This window comes from Leopardus geoffroyi, chromosome C3, assembly GCF_018350155.1.
Source record: "Leopardus geoffroyi isolate Oge1 chromosome C3, O.geoffroyi_Oge1_pat1.0, whole genome shotgun sequence".
Taxonomy (NCBI): Eukaryota; Metazoa; Chordata; class Mammalia; order Carnivora; family Felidae; genus Leopardus; species Leopardus geoffroyi.
Window position 1 is genome coordinate 96,286,243 of NC_059338.1, and position 12,847 is coordinate 96,299,089.

A 12,847-nucleotide genomic window follows, 5' to 3' on the forward strand; every position below is an offset into this window, starting at 1 on the left:
TCTCTAGTTCATTACAAGATTGAACTTATGAAACAATATCACTCGCATATTTCAAAACTATCAGGTTTAAAACTCGTTTGCATTAAGATATCTGTCTTGGGGATTTGGTTACCCCTTGTGATCACACTCATTGAAAATATTAAGAAATCTTTCAATAATTGAATGTTCTTGATAAAGTGCTGAGAATGTGTATGATGGCTAGTGAAACATAATCATGTAAATGGCTAGAGAGTAAAGCCATTATTTGGTTTTCAGCATTATGTCATAATTTAGGGACATGCCTGGTAATTAGAACCATAGTTTTACTTTAACATTGGCAGGACACACTGCTTTGGTATATATCAGATAAGAAGTGCTAATAATCTTCAACTTTTCCCATAGGGTCTTATTTTCCTATTGCAACTTAAAAATAGTAGGTACCCAAATGACACAATTATAAGTGTTAGTGACTTCTTTGCTGCCAATAATTAGTGGAAACTCTGGCACTAGCACCCTGGGAATGAATTCCCAGAGACTTCACAATTTGATAGTAATTAAAAATAAAGTGTTAACTATTAATGTGTTACTATTCAGAATAGTATGCCATTGAAGTTGAACATGAAACTTATAGGTCCACTAAGAGAAAAAATGCTTTGTCTTTATTACTAGGTTATAAATTTATATTTCACATTTATATATATAAACTACAGTGATTATTTAAAATATAAGAATATGTTTTATGTAAATTTTTCAATTAACATTTTTCTTGATTTTCTATTCATACGTGTTTTGATTCTTTTGTTTTCTTCTGTTGTTACAGTAAATGAAGGAGGTATCAAAACAGCTTCCAATTTATGCCCAGATCCAGGAGAACCAGAAAATGGGAAGAGAGTTGGATCAGATTTTAGGTAATATTTTATGTTATTTATTTCATTATTTTGTTGAAGTTTGTTTCATTTAAAATTAAAGAATAATACTATGGAGTTGAAGACTGGGTGATTAAAAACAATGGTAGCTGGATCTTATTTGTTACTATTTAATATTCCATTACTTTAAAGTGTCTAATTACATACCAACTTTATTAGGGTACTTTCCTGGAGTTAAACAGTTAATTTCTTGTCATGTAGTAAGTGAACAATCATGGGCTTTGGATTTGAAAGACATGAGTTAGATTTCAAATTCTGCTTAATGGCTGTCTGATCTTGAGTAAGTCATTGAATTCTGTCTGCCTGAGTTTACTGTTCTGTAACATGTAAATCGAACTTACCACATATACTGGTGAGTTTCAGATGAGGTATTGCCAGGCTGTCGTGGTTTGTGAGTTCAAGCCTCACAATGGGCTCACTGCTGTCAGTGCAGAGACCGCTCTGGGTCCTCTGTCGTCTTCTCTCTCTGTTTTCCTCCCCACTCTAACACACTCTTTCTACTTCTTTCTCAAAAATAAATAAACATTAAAAAAAATGAGGTACTGTCTATGAAATCTTCCTGCAAATATTCTATAAACATAAGTATTTTTCAGAAGTACACATAAATGAATATGTTTTATCTCCGTCTTAAAATTAGTATTTATTTTACTAATTCAAAATTAAGTTACTAACAACCAAGAGAATGAAAGTAGTATACTGTGGTAGACATTAATTTGCATAACTATCAAATAATATTTTTAAAAAATCTTGAAATTTTAGTAGTCCTCTGATTGTAGCATTTTATAAATAAAAGATACCAAAAATCCTGTAAAACATTAAATGATAATTTACCTAACATTCACAAATACTTATTTTTACAAAATATCCATGAGACATATGGGGGAAAGGAAGGAGAAAAAAATAGTTTCAAACATAGAGGGAAGCAAACCGTAAGAAACTTAGAACAAACGTAGAGTTGAGGGGGCTTGGGGGGTGAAGAGAATGGGTAACGGGCATTGAGGAGGGCACTTGTTGGGTTGAGCCCTGGGTGTTGTATGTAAGTGATGAAACATGGGAATCTACTCCCCAAAATAATTTATTGTCAAATCAGCTAACATACAGTATATACAGTATACTCAGTATATACAAGACTACACTGTATATACTGTATGTTAGCTGATTTGATAATAAATTATATTTAGTAAAAAAATATTGGTCATGACCATAATTATAACTACCACACACTTACAATTTTTTACTTCTGTATATTATTTGTATAAAGGACAAATGATACTCTAAAGAATATCCCTGCAGGGGGTTGTGGGGGAGATCGTTCTTAGAATAGAGATTTATGGAAATTTTGTCCCTGTGGATCTTTCAAGATGACTTAAAATTACATTTTGCTATACATGTAGAAATACAATTGTAATTTTCTAAAAGAAATACAGAACTTAATTTACTCAGCCCCATAATTAATATAAATGATAATGTTTGAAGAAAAACACGAGAGAAATTTAAAAGATCTGAGATCTAGTCAAACTCTAATCTTAATAATTTGATTTTATTAAAAATCAACTGAATTTCTCAGCCTCAATAGTTAAAAGTGATATTTTATAGACTACAAAATGATAAGCAACTTTCTGTTTTTACATGTCTTCTTTATTTATTATAAAATCATATATGGTATTTATTATTTTATCCCCACTTTACCAATGAGAAAACTAAAGCCCTGTTTACACAGCAGATAATTTGATGGAACTGAAATTTGAACTTATTATTTCCTGATTCCAGAGTCTGACCATTTAGTCCATATATTTACATTAGGCTTTGAAGTCAAACTAACTTCATTTGAATTCCAGTCTTGCCATAAACTACTTGTGTTCTCTAAGAGCTTATTTCCAAAGATCTAAAAATGAGAATAGTACTTATTTCATTGGTTGAGGAAATTACATGAGAGGATTTATGCATGTAGTAATTATACAGCTTGAGACAAAATAAGTATTCAATTGGGGCACTTGGGTAGCTGAGTTGTGTCTGACTCTTGTTTTAGGCTTAGGTCATGATCTCACAGTCATGAGTTGGAGACCCTTGTAGTACTCTACACTGAGTGTGGAGCCTGCTTGGGATTCTCTTTCTCCTCCTTTCTCTGCCCCTCCCCTGCGTGCTCTTTCTCTCTCTCTCAAAATAAATAAATAAACATTTAGAAAAATAAGTATTCAGGGGCAACTGGGTGGCTCAGTCAGTTAAGTGGCCGACTTTGGCTCAGGTCATGATCTCACAGTTTGTTGAGTTCGAGACCCGCGTAGGGCTCTGTGCTGACAGCTCAGAGCCTGGAGCCTGCTTTGGATTGTGTGTATCTCTCTCTCTCTGCCCCACGCCGCTCACACTCTGTGTGTGTCTCTCTCTCTCAAAAATAAATAAACATTAAAAGTTTTTAAAAGAATATTCAATTAATGCTAGTGACTATTATAGTATGATATGATTTGCAGAATAATTATTAGTATGAATATTTACTTGGTCCCACTTTTTGCAAAAATTTCTGGTTTTATTGGAAATAGACTAATATAGTGATTTAAATTACCTTCAAGTGTAGAGGATTACAGTTATAAGATTACTTTGTAATCATATTTTAAACACCATGATAGATGTTAGGCATCAAGAGGCCCATAGTCCGACTAAAATATAGTATAATCATTATGATTTAAGAATGTGTGGTGGCTGGAACTAGAGGGTATTACACTAAATGAAATAGTCAGAGAAAGACAAATATATGATTTCACTCACGTGGAATTTAAGAAACATGGTAGACGAAGATAGGGGAAATGAAGCAAAAGTAAGATAAAAAAAAAAAAAAAAACAGAGGGAAACAAAACATGAGAGACTCTTAAATACAGAGAACAAACTGAGGGTGGCTGGCGGGTGTTGGGTGGTGGGATGGGCTAAATGGGTATGGGCATTAAAGAGGGCACTTGTTGGGATGAGCACTAGGTGTTATATGTTACTGATGAATCACTAAATTCTATTCCTGGAATCATTATTATACTATATGTTAACTAACTTGGATTTAAATTAAAAAAAAAAAGAATGTGTAAAGTGTTAAGGACACACAGAGGAGGTATGACATTTTTGGAGGCTAGGGATAAGGGTCATAAGAAGTTAACATTGAGTTTGGTCTTGCAGGATGATTAGAATGTGATACATAGAGAAAAAGAAGTCCAGTGAACATTTATATATTCATTACCTATGTATGTTATTTGCTTATTATAGGTCTGGTCTTGTACTAGGAACAAATAAAACATACAAAAGCAGACATAGTAGATGCCCTCCATAGTTCCTAGAATTTAATGGCAGAAAAGACAATAAGCAATTAAATGGCACATGCAGTTGTCATCACAAATTTAGAAAAAAATGTTGTGAAATCATAAAAAACAGAACAAAACAAAAACAAAGCATCTGTGTAAGAGAGAGTAAAAGTGTCAGGGTGGGAATGCACCCATTTTAAGAAGGTTCTACTCTCATTGATACCAGAATTTTATGCATCTAGACTATAAGTAAGGAAGACTCACATTGAGGACAAGCTATTCCAGGAAAATAAAGGTGAGTGAGTCTAAATTATCGAATGTAAATGGGAGAAAAGCATAGAATGAAGCTGAGGAGATAAGGAAAAACCAGATCTCTCCCACAGAGAAAGCAAATTGGCAGCCATTCAGCCTAATCTGGACTTAAGATATGTTTTGTTTTAAGCTCACAATGTTTTTAAAAAATGGGAACCAGCATTTATTTATTTTTGTGTGTGGTAACCTCTAGAGTACATTTTATTTATTTATTTTTAATATGAAATGTATTGTCAAATTGGTTTCCATACAACACCCAGTGTTCATCCCAACAGGTGCCCTCCTCAATACTCATCACCCACCATCTCCTCCGTCCCACCCCCCATCAACCCTCAGTTTGTTCTCAGTTTTTAAGAGTCTCATGCTTTGGCTCTCTTCCACTCTAACCTCTTTTTTCTTTTTTTTTTTTTTTTCCTTCCCCATCCCCCATGGGTTTCTGTTAAGTTTCTCAGGATCCACATAAGAGTGAAACCATATGGTATCTGTCTTTCTCTGTATGGCTTATTTCACTTAGCATAACACTCTCCAGTTCTATCCATGTTGCTACAAAGGGCCATATTTCATTCTTTCTCATTGCCACATAGTATTCCATTGTATATATAAACCACATGTCCTTTATCCATTCATCAATTGATGGACATTTAGGCTCTTTCCATAATTTTGCTATTGTTGAAAGTACTACTGTAAACATTGGGGTACAAGTGCCCCTATGCATCAGCACTGCTGTATACCTTGGGTAAATTCCTAGCAGTGCTATTGCTGGGTCATAGGGTAGAACTATTTTCAATTTTTTGTGGAACCTCCACACTGTTTTCCAGAGCGGCATTTAAAAATCAGGAGATTACACACATGTACACTCACAAAGATTTTTGCACTTCCTTAGTAGATCCAATGACTGATATAATGTACCTTCATGGAAATATCTACTGAAATCTATTAATACCTATTCCCATTAGGCTGATCAAGGTCTCTCTGGTTCAACATGGTCACTCCTGGGCTACTTTAAGTCACCTATATATAGTAAGAAGCTACAAAGAAGTGTAAGAGAGACCTGATCTTATTTATATTTTCAGTATATCATCCCTTATATTTTAGATAGATGGATTGAAGAAAACAGAAATTTTAACTGGAAGATGACTAAAGTAGTTTGGGTGTAAGATGGTGGAGACTTGGATTATGGCGATATACTGAACTAGACAGATTCAAGATAGCCTTTAAAGATATAATTTTCAGTATCCAATGATAATTTGATGTGGAAAGCAAGAAAAAATAAGAGGTGATTCCTAATTTGATGGGATTGAATATCATGAGAATGGACTAAATGATAATCTTTAATTAAGTGTAGAAGTCCAGAGGTTTGAGGAGGAAAAATGAAGAGTTCAGTTTTGAGATTTTAAAATTTACATGACTTAAGAGATTTCCACATGGATATATTACATTTGTAGTTGAATGTAATTGAAATTCAGAGATAGCTGGGAACCATCAGCATGTAGGTACTATAAATAATATTAAAGCAACATGAGTAGATTGCATCACTTAGACTCTATAAAAAGATTAGACCATCTATGACATAGTCCCAAAGATCAATGCTATTTGATATGATGGAACACAAGGAGCCATCAAATCATGCTCATGAGTGGTGAGAGGAATAGGAGGGAAACAAGAGAAGGAAGTTCTTGAAAAGAGGTTGAGGAGTGGTCAATGCGGTTGAAAAACTGAGAGTGACAGGCAGAAGACTGTTAAATTTGGCAGCAAGAAGATTATAGATATGAGTGATTTCTTGGCGTGACAGACCTAGAAAAAAATTTGGAATAGCATGAAAGTTGAATAGACACACTTCAGACAGGTAATAGCTCTGGGTCATCAAATTACATAAAGCAGAAGAATAATGGGGATAGTTCTGGAGTCATTATTTTCTTTCATCCATGTCTTGTAGTTTTCAACATACAGGTCTTTCACGTCCTTGATTAAATTTGTTTCTCGCTATTTTTTTTTGATGCCATTGTAAATGAAATTGCTTATTGTTATTGTTATTTTTTCATTCTGATAGTTATTAGTGTATCCTGAAAATTTACTGAGTATGTTTGTTAGTCTAACAGTTGGTTAATAGAGTGTTTGAGTTTATCTATGTAAGATTTCATGTCATCTGCAAATAGTGACAGATTTACTTCTTCCTTTCTAATTCAGTGCCTTTTTTTTTTTTTTTTTTGCCTAATTGCTCTGGCTAGGGCTTCCAATACTATGTTGAATAAATGTGGCAAGAGTGGGCATCCTTGTCTTATTCCTGATCTTAGTGGAAACACTTTCAACTTTTCACTGTAGCTTCTGGCTTGTCATATATGGCTTATATAATGTTGAGGTATGTTTTCTCTATACTTGCTTTATTAGTGTCCACAGCCTGTGTTCTCTGAGAGCAGTTCCATAGGTCAATAGATGTGGGCCACACCTGAAGTCCTCCCCTCAAGCCATAGCCCAAGAAAAAGTAGAGACTCCTCCTTTACAGAAAGACTAGAGGGCGTGGTTCATTCCACCATTTGTGCAGCATACTAGGGGTGGTAGCCTGCCAAGAAACATCTTTCTGATTGCCACAGTCCTGTGGACCCAGTAATGAAACCCCCAGCCACTAGAGCCAGACAATCAAGGAGTGTACCTTGGGTAGTAGCCCCTAAAACCCAGACCCCAAACATACAACTCAGGGCCTCTTTAACAGAAAGACCTAGTTCTATTTTCTCTTGCTTTGCCTTGGGGGTGGTAGCTGTTATATAAACCCTTTCTCCATTGCTTATAGTCCTGTGGGACACACAAGTGTTAAGTCCCACTGGCCACCAGAGCCAGGCAATGTAGAGATGTGCACAATATAGGGGTGTCATACAGGGGTATAAATTTCTTTCTGCGTGGCACCAATTGCTACAGTCTCATGGGAACAGATGGGGCTAAGGGTAAGCTCCCTTAGACTTCAGAGCCAGGCAAATAAGAAGTGTCCCCTAATTATAACCACAAAGGTCAGGGTGCCATATGCTTGTGAGAGCTCCCTTCTGGGAAATATTAGTGTTCTGGAGCACAGCAAAAGGAGAGTGTGAAGATGGCACCTGCCAGTCTCCATCTAGGAGAATATTCCAACAAACTTCTAGATATGTATGTTAAATTAGATGCCTGCCCCTCAGGCCAACACTTTAATAAAGCAGGTGACCCTTTTTCACTTTTACACTGGTCAACAGTGGCTGCCTCTGAACTGGGACTTGGGGCAGGTGAATCTGAGCACTTGAGATCTTTAACCTCCCTCTCAGATTGCTGTCATCTTGTAGGTCTCAGGATGTGGGCCCCATTGGTTCTCAAAGTTAGACATTTTGGAAGGGCTCATCTCTCAAGTCCATATCTTAAATATTGGGATATCTGATGTGAGGTTCAAATTCTTTGATCCTCAGAGAGAAGCTCTGGGTTTTGAGTTTCTTCCTGGTTTTGGGTCACTGCACCAAGGGTAGGATTCATTTTATCCCAGCTTCTCCTACCCTCGTTGATGTGGATTTCTTCAGTTTGCAAGATGTGTAGTGGTCACTTAGCCAGCCTTTAGGTTTGTAGTTTCCTTTTTTTTTTCACTTCTAAAAATTATGAGTGTTATTTTTATTGCATTGAACACCAAAAAAATTGATTTGATGATGTATATAAATAGCTTTAAGTAATTTTGCAGATGGACAGTTTACAAGCATGTAAAATTCTTTGGCCAACATACATTTTTCTTTTTTGTATTTTTTGTTTGTTTTTTGTTTTGTTTTTTTGTGTTTTTTTCAATATATGAAGTTTATTGTCAAATTGGTTTCCATACAACACCCAGTGCTCATCCCAAAAGGTGCTTTCCTCAATACCCATCATCCACCCTCCCCTCCCTCCCACCCCCCATCAATCCGCAGTTTGTTCTCAGTTTTTAAGAGTCTCTTATGCTTTGGCTCTCTTGCACTCTAACCTCTTTTTTTTTTTCCTTCCCCTCCCCCATAAGTTTCTGTTAAGTTTCTCAGGATCCATATAAGAGTGAAACCATATGGTATCTGTCTTTCTCTGTATGGCTTATTTCACTTAGCATCACACACTCCAGTTCCATCCACGTTGCTACAAAGGGCCATATTTCATTCTTTCTCATTGCCACGTAGTACTCCATTGTGTATATAAACCACAATTTCTTTATCCATTCATCAGTTGATGGACATTTAGGCTCTAGCCATAATTTGGCTATGGTTGAGAGTGCCGCTATAAACATTGGGGTACAAGTGCCCCTATGCATCAGTACTCCTGTATCCCTTGGGTAAATTCCTAGCAGTGCTATTGCTGGGTCATAGGGTAGGTCTATTTTTAATTTTTTGAGGAACCTCCACACTGTTTTCCAGAGTGGCTGCACCAATTTGCATTCCCACCAACAGTGCAAGAGGGTTCCCGTTTCTCCACATCCTCTCCAGCATCTATAGTCTCCTGATTTGTTCATTTTGGCCACTCTGACTGGTGTGAGGTGATATCTGAGTGTGGTTTTGATTTGTATTTCCCTGATAAGGAGCGACGTTGAGCATCTTTTCATGTGCCTGTTGGCCATCCGGATGTCTTCGTTGGAGAAGTGTCTATTCATGTTTTCTGCCCATTTCTTCACTGGGTTATCTGTTTTTCGGGTGTGGAGTTTGGTGAGCTCTTGATACATTTTGGATACTAGCCCTTTGTCCAATATGTCATTTGCAAATATCTTTTCCCATTCGTTGGTTGCCTTTTAGTGTTGTTGGTTGTTTCCTTTGCTGTGCAGAAGCTTTTTATCTTCAAGGTCCCAGTAGTTCATTTTTGCTTTTAATTCCCTTGTCTTTGGGGATGCATCAAGTAAGAAATTGCTGTGGCTGAGGTCAGAGAGGTCTTTTCCTGCTTTCTCCTTTAGGGTTTGGATGGTTTCCTGTCTCACATTCAGGTCCTTTATCCATTTTGAGTTTATTTTTGTGAATGGTGTGAGAAAGTGGTCTAGTTTCAATCTTCTGCATGTTGCTGTCCAGTTCTCTCAGCACCATTTGTTAAAGAGACTGCCTTTTTTCCATTGGATGTTCTTTCCTGCTTTGTCAAAGATGAGTTGGCCATACGTTTGTGGGTCTAGTTCTGGGGTTTCTGTTCTATTCCATTGGTCTATGTGTCTGTTTTTGTGCCAATACCATGCTGTCTTGATGATGACAGCTTTGTAGTAGAGGCTAAAGTCTGGGATTGTGATGCTCTGGTCTTCTTCAAAATTACTTTGGCTATTCGGGGCCTTTTGTGGTTCCATATGAATTTTAGGGTTGCTTGTTCTAGTTTCAAGAAGAATGCCGGTGCAATTTTGATTGGGATTGCATTGAATGTGTAGATAGCTTTGGGTAGTATTGACATTTTGACAATATTTATTCTTCCAATCCATGAGCACGGAATGTTTTTCCATTTCTTTATATCTTCTTCAATTTCCTTCATAAGCCTTCTATAGTTTTCAGCATACAGATCTTTTACATCTTTGGTTAGATTTATTGCTAGGTATTTGATGCTTCTGGGTGCAATTGTGAATGGGATCAGTATCTTTATTTGTCTTTCTGTTGCTTCATTATTAGTGTATAAGAATGCAACTGATTTCTGTACATTGATTTTGTATCCTGCAACTTTGCTAAATTCATGTATCAGTTCTAGTACACTTCTGGTGGAGTCTATCGGATTTTCCATTTATAATATGTCATCTGCAAAAAGTGAAAGCTTAACTTCATTTTTGATGCCTTTGATTTCCTTTTGTTCTGATTGCTGATGCTACAACTTCCAACACTATGTTAAACAACAGCGGTAAGAGTGGACATCCCTGTCGTGTTCCTGATCTCAGGGAAAAAGCTCTCAGTTTTTCCCCGTTGAGGATGATGTAAGCTGTGGGCTTTTCATAAATGGCTTTTATGATCTTTAAGTATGTTCCTTCTATCCCGACTTTCTCGAGGGTTTTTATTAAGAAAGGTGGCTGAATTTTGTCAAAGGCCTTTTCTGCATCGATTGACAGGATCATATGGTTCTTTTCTTTTATTAATGTGATGTATCACATTGATTGATTTGTGAATGTTGAACCAGCCTGAATCCTAGGAATGAATCCCAGTTTATCATGGTGAATAATTCTTTTCATATGCTGTTGAATTCAATTTGCTAGTATCTTATTGAGAATTTTTGGATCCATATTCATCAGGGATATTGGCCTGTAGTTCTCTTTTTTTTACGGGGTCTGTCTGGTTTAGGGATCAAAGTAATACTGGCTTCATAGAATGAGTCTGGAAGTTTTCCTTCCCTTTCTATTTTTTGGAATACCTTGAGAAAGATAGGTATTCTCTCTGCTTTAAACGTCTGATAGAACTCCCCTGGGAGGCCATCTGGTCCTGGACTCTTATTTGTTGGGAGATTTTTGATGATTGATTGAATTTCTTTGCTGGTGTTGGGTCTGTTCAAGCTTTCTATTTCCTCCTGAATGAGTTTTGGAAGAGTATGGGTGTTTAGGAATTTGTCCATTTCTTCCAGGTTGTGCAGTTTGATGGCATAAATTTTTCCCAGTATTCCCTGATAATTGCTTGTATCTCTGAGGGAATTGGTTGTAATAATTCCATTTTCATTCATGATTTTATCTATTTCGGTCATCTCATCTCCCTTTTCTTTTTGAGAAGCCTGGCTACAGGTTTATCAATTTTGTTTATTTTTTCAAAAAACCAACTCTTGTTTTCGTTGATCTGCTCTACAGTTTTCTTAGATTCTATATTGTTTATTTCTGCTCTGATCTGTATTATTTCTCTTCTTCTGCTGGATTTAGGCTATCTTTGCTGTTCTGCTTCTATTTCCTTTAGGTGTGCTGTTAGATTTTGTATTTGGGATTTTTCTTGTTTCTTGAGATAGGCCTGGATTGCAATGTATTTTCCTCTCAGGACTGCCTTCGCTGCATCCCAAAGCATTTGGATTGTTGTATTTTCATTTTCATTTGTTTCCATATATTTTTTAATTTCTTCTCTAATTGCCTGGTTGACCCACTCATTCTTTAGTAGGGTGTTCTTTAACCTCCATGCTTTTGGAGGTTTTCCAGACTTTTTCCTGTGGTTGATTTCAAACTTCATAGCCTTGTGGTCTGAAAGTGTGCATGGTATGATCTCAATTCTTTTATACTTATGAAGGGCTGTTTTCTGACCCAGTATGTGATCTATCTTGGAGAATGTTCCATGTGCACTCGAGAAGAAGGTATATTCTGTTGCTTTGGGATGCAGAGTTCTAAATATATCTGTCAAGCCCATCTGATCCAATGTATCATTCAGGGCCCTTGTTTCTTTATTGCACGTGTGTCTAGATGATCTATCCATTTCTGTAAGTGGAGTGTTAAGTCCCCTGCAATTACCACATTCTTATCCATAAGGTTGCTTATGTTTGTGAGTAATTGTTTTATATATTTGGGGGCTCCCGTATTCGGCGCATAGACATTTATAATTGTTAGCTCTTCCTGATGGATAGACCCTGTGATTATTATATAATGCCCTTCTTCATCTCTTGTTACAGCCTTTAATTTAAAGTCTAGTGTGTCTGATATAAGTATGGGTACTCCAGCTTTCTTTTGACTTCCAGTGGCATGATAAATAGTTCTCCATCCCCTCACTCTCAATCTGAAGGTGTCCTCAGGTCTAAAATGAGTCTCTTGTAGACAGCAAATAGATGGGTCTTGTTTTTTTATCCAATTGATACCCTATGTCTTTTGGTTGGTGCATTTAATCCATTTACATTCAGTGTTATCATGGAAAGATATGGGTTTAGAGTCATTGTGATATCCGTAGGTTTCATGCTTCTAGCAATGTCTCTGGTACTTTGTCTCACAGGATCCCCCTTAGGATCTCTTGTAGGGCTGGTTTAGTGGTGACAAATTCCTTCGGTTTTTGTTTGTTTGGGAAGACCTTTTTCTCTCCTTCTATTGTAAATGACAGACTTGCTGGATAAAGGATTCTCGGCTGCATATTTTTTTCTGTTCTTCACAATGAAGATCTCCTGCCATTTTTTTCTGGCTTGCCAAGTTTCAGTAGAGAGATCGGTCATGAGTCTTATAGGTCTTCCATTATATGTTAGAGCATGTTTATCTCTAGCTGCTTTCAGAATTTTCTCTTTATCCTTGTATTTTGCCAGTTTCACTATGATATGTCGTGCAGAAGATCGATTCAAGTTACGTCTGAAGGGAGTTCTCTGTGCCTCTTGGATTTCAATGCCTTTTTCCTTCCCCAGATTCGGGAAGTTCTCAGCTATTATTTCTTCAAGTACACCTTCAGGACCTTTCCCTCTCTCTTCCTCTCTGGAATACCAATTATGTGTATATTA

The 12,847-nt window shown here is 36.6% G+C and overlaps 1 protein-coding gene across 6 annotated transcripts in view; it reads left to right on the forward strand.

Annotated features, from left to right (window-relative positions):
• The window catches only part of CSMD3 (CUB and Sushi multiple domains 3), a 1,255,667-nt gene that overhangs the window by 536,912 nt on the left and 705,908 nt on the right, over nt 1–12,847 (forward strand). For all 6 annotated transcript variants that reach the window (XM_045453867.1, XM_045453870.1, XM_045453869.1 and 3 more), the window contains one exon: nt 800–887. In XM_045453867.1, coding sequence (XP_045309823.1) covers nt 800–887 — 88 coding nt within the window. The remainder of the gene's footprint in view (nt 1–799; nt 888–12,847) is intronic.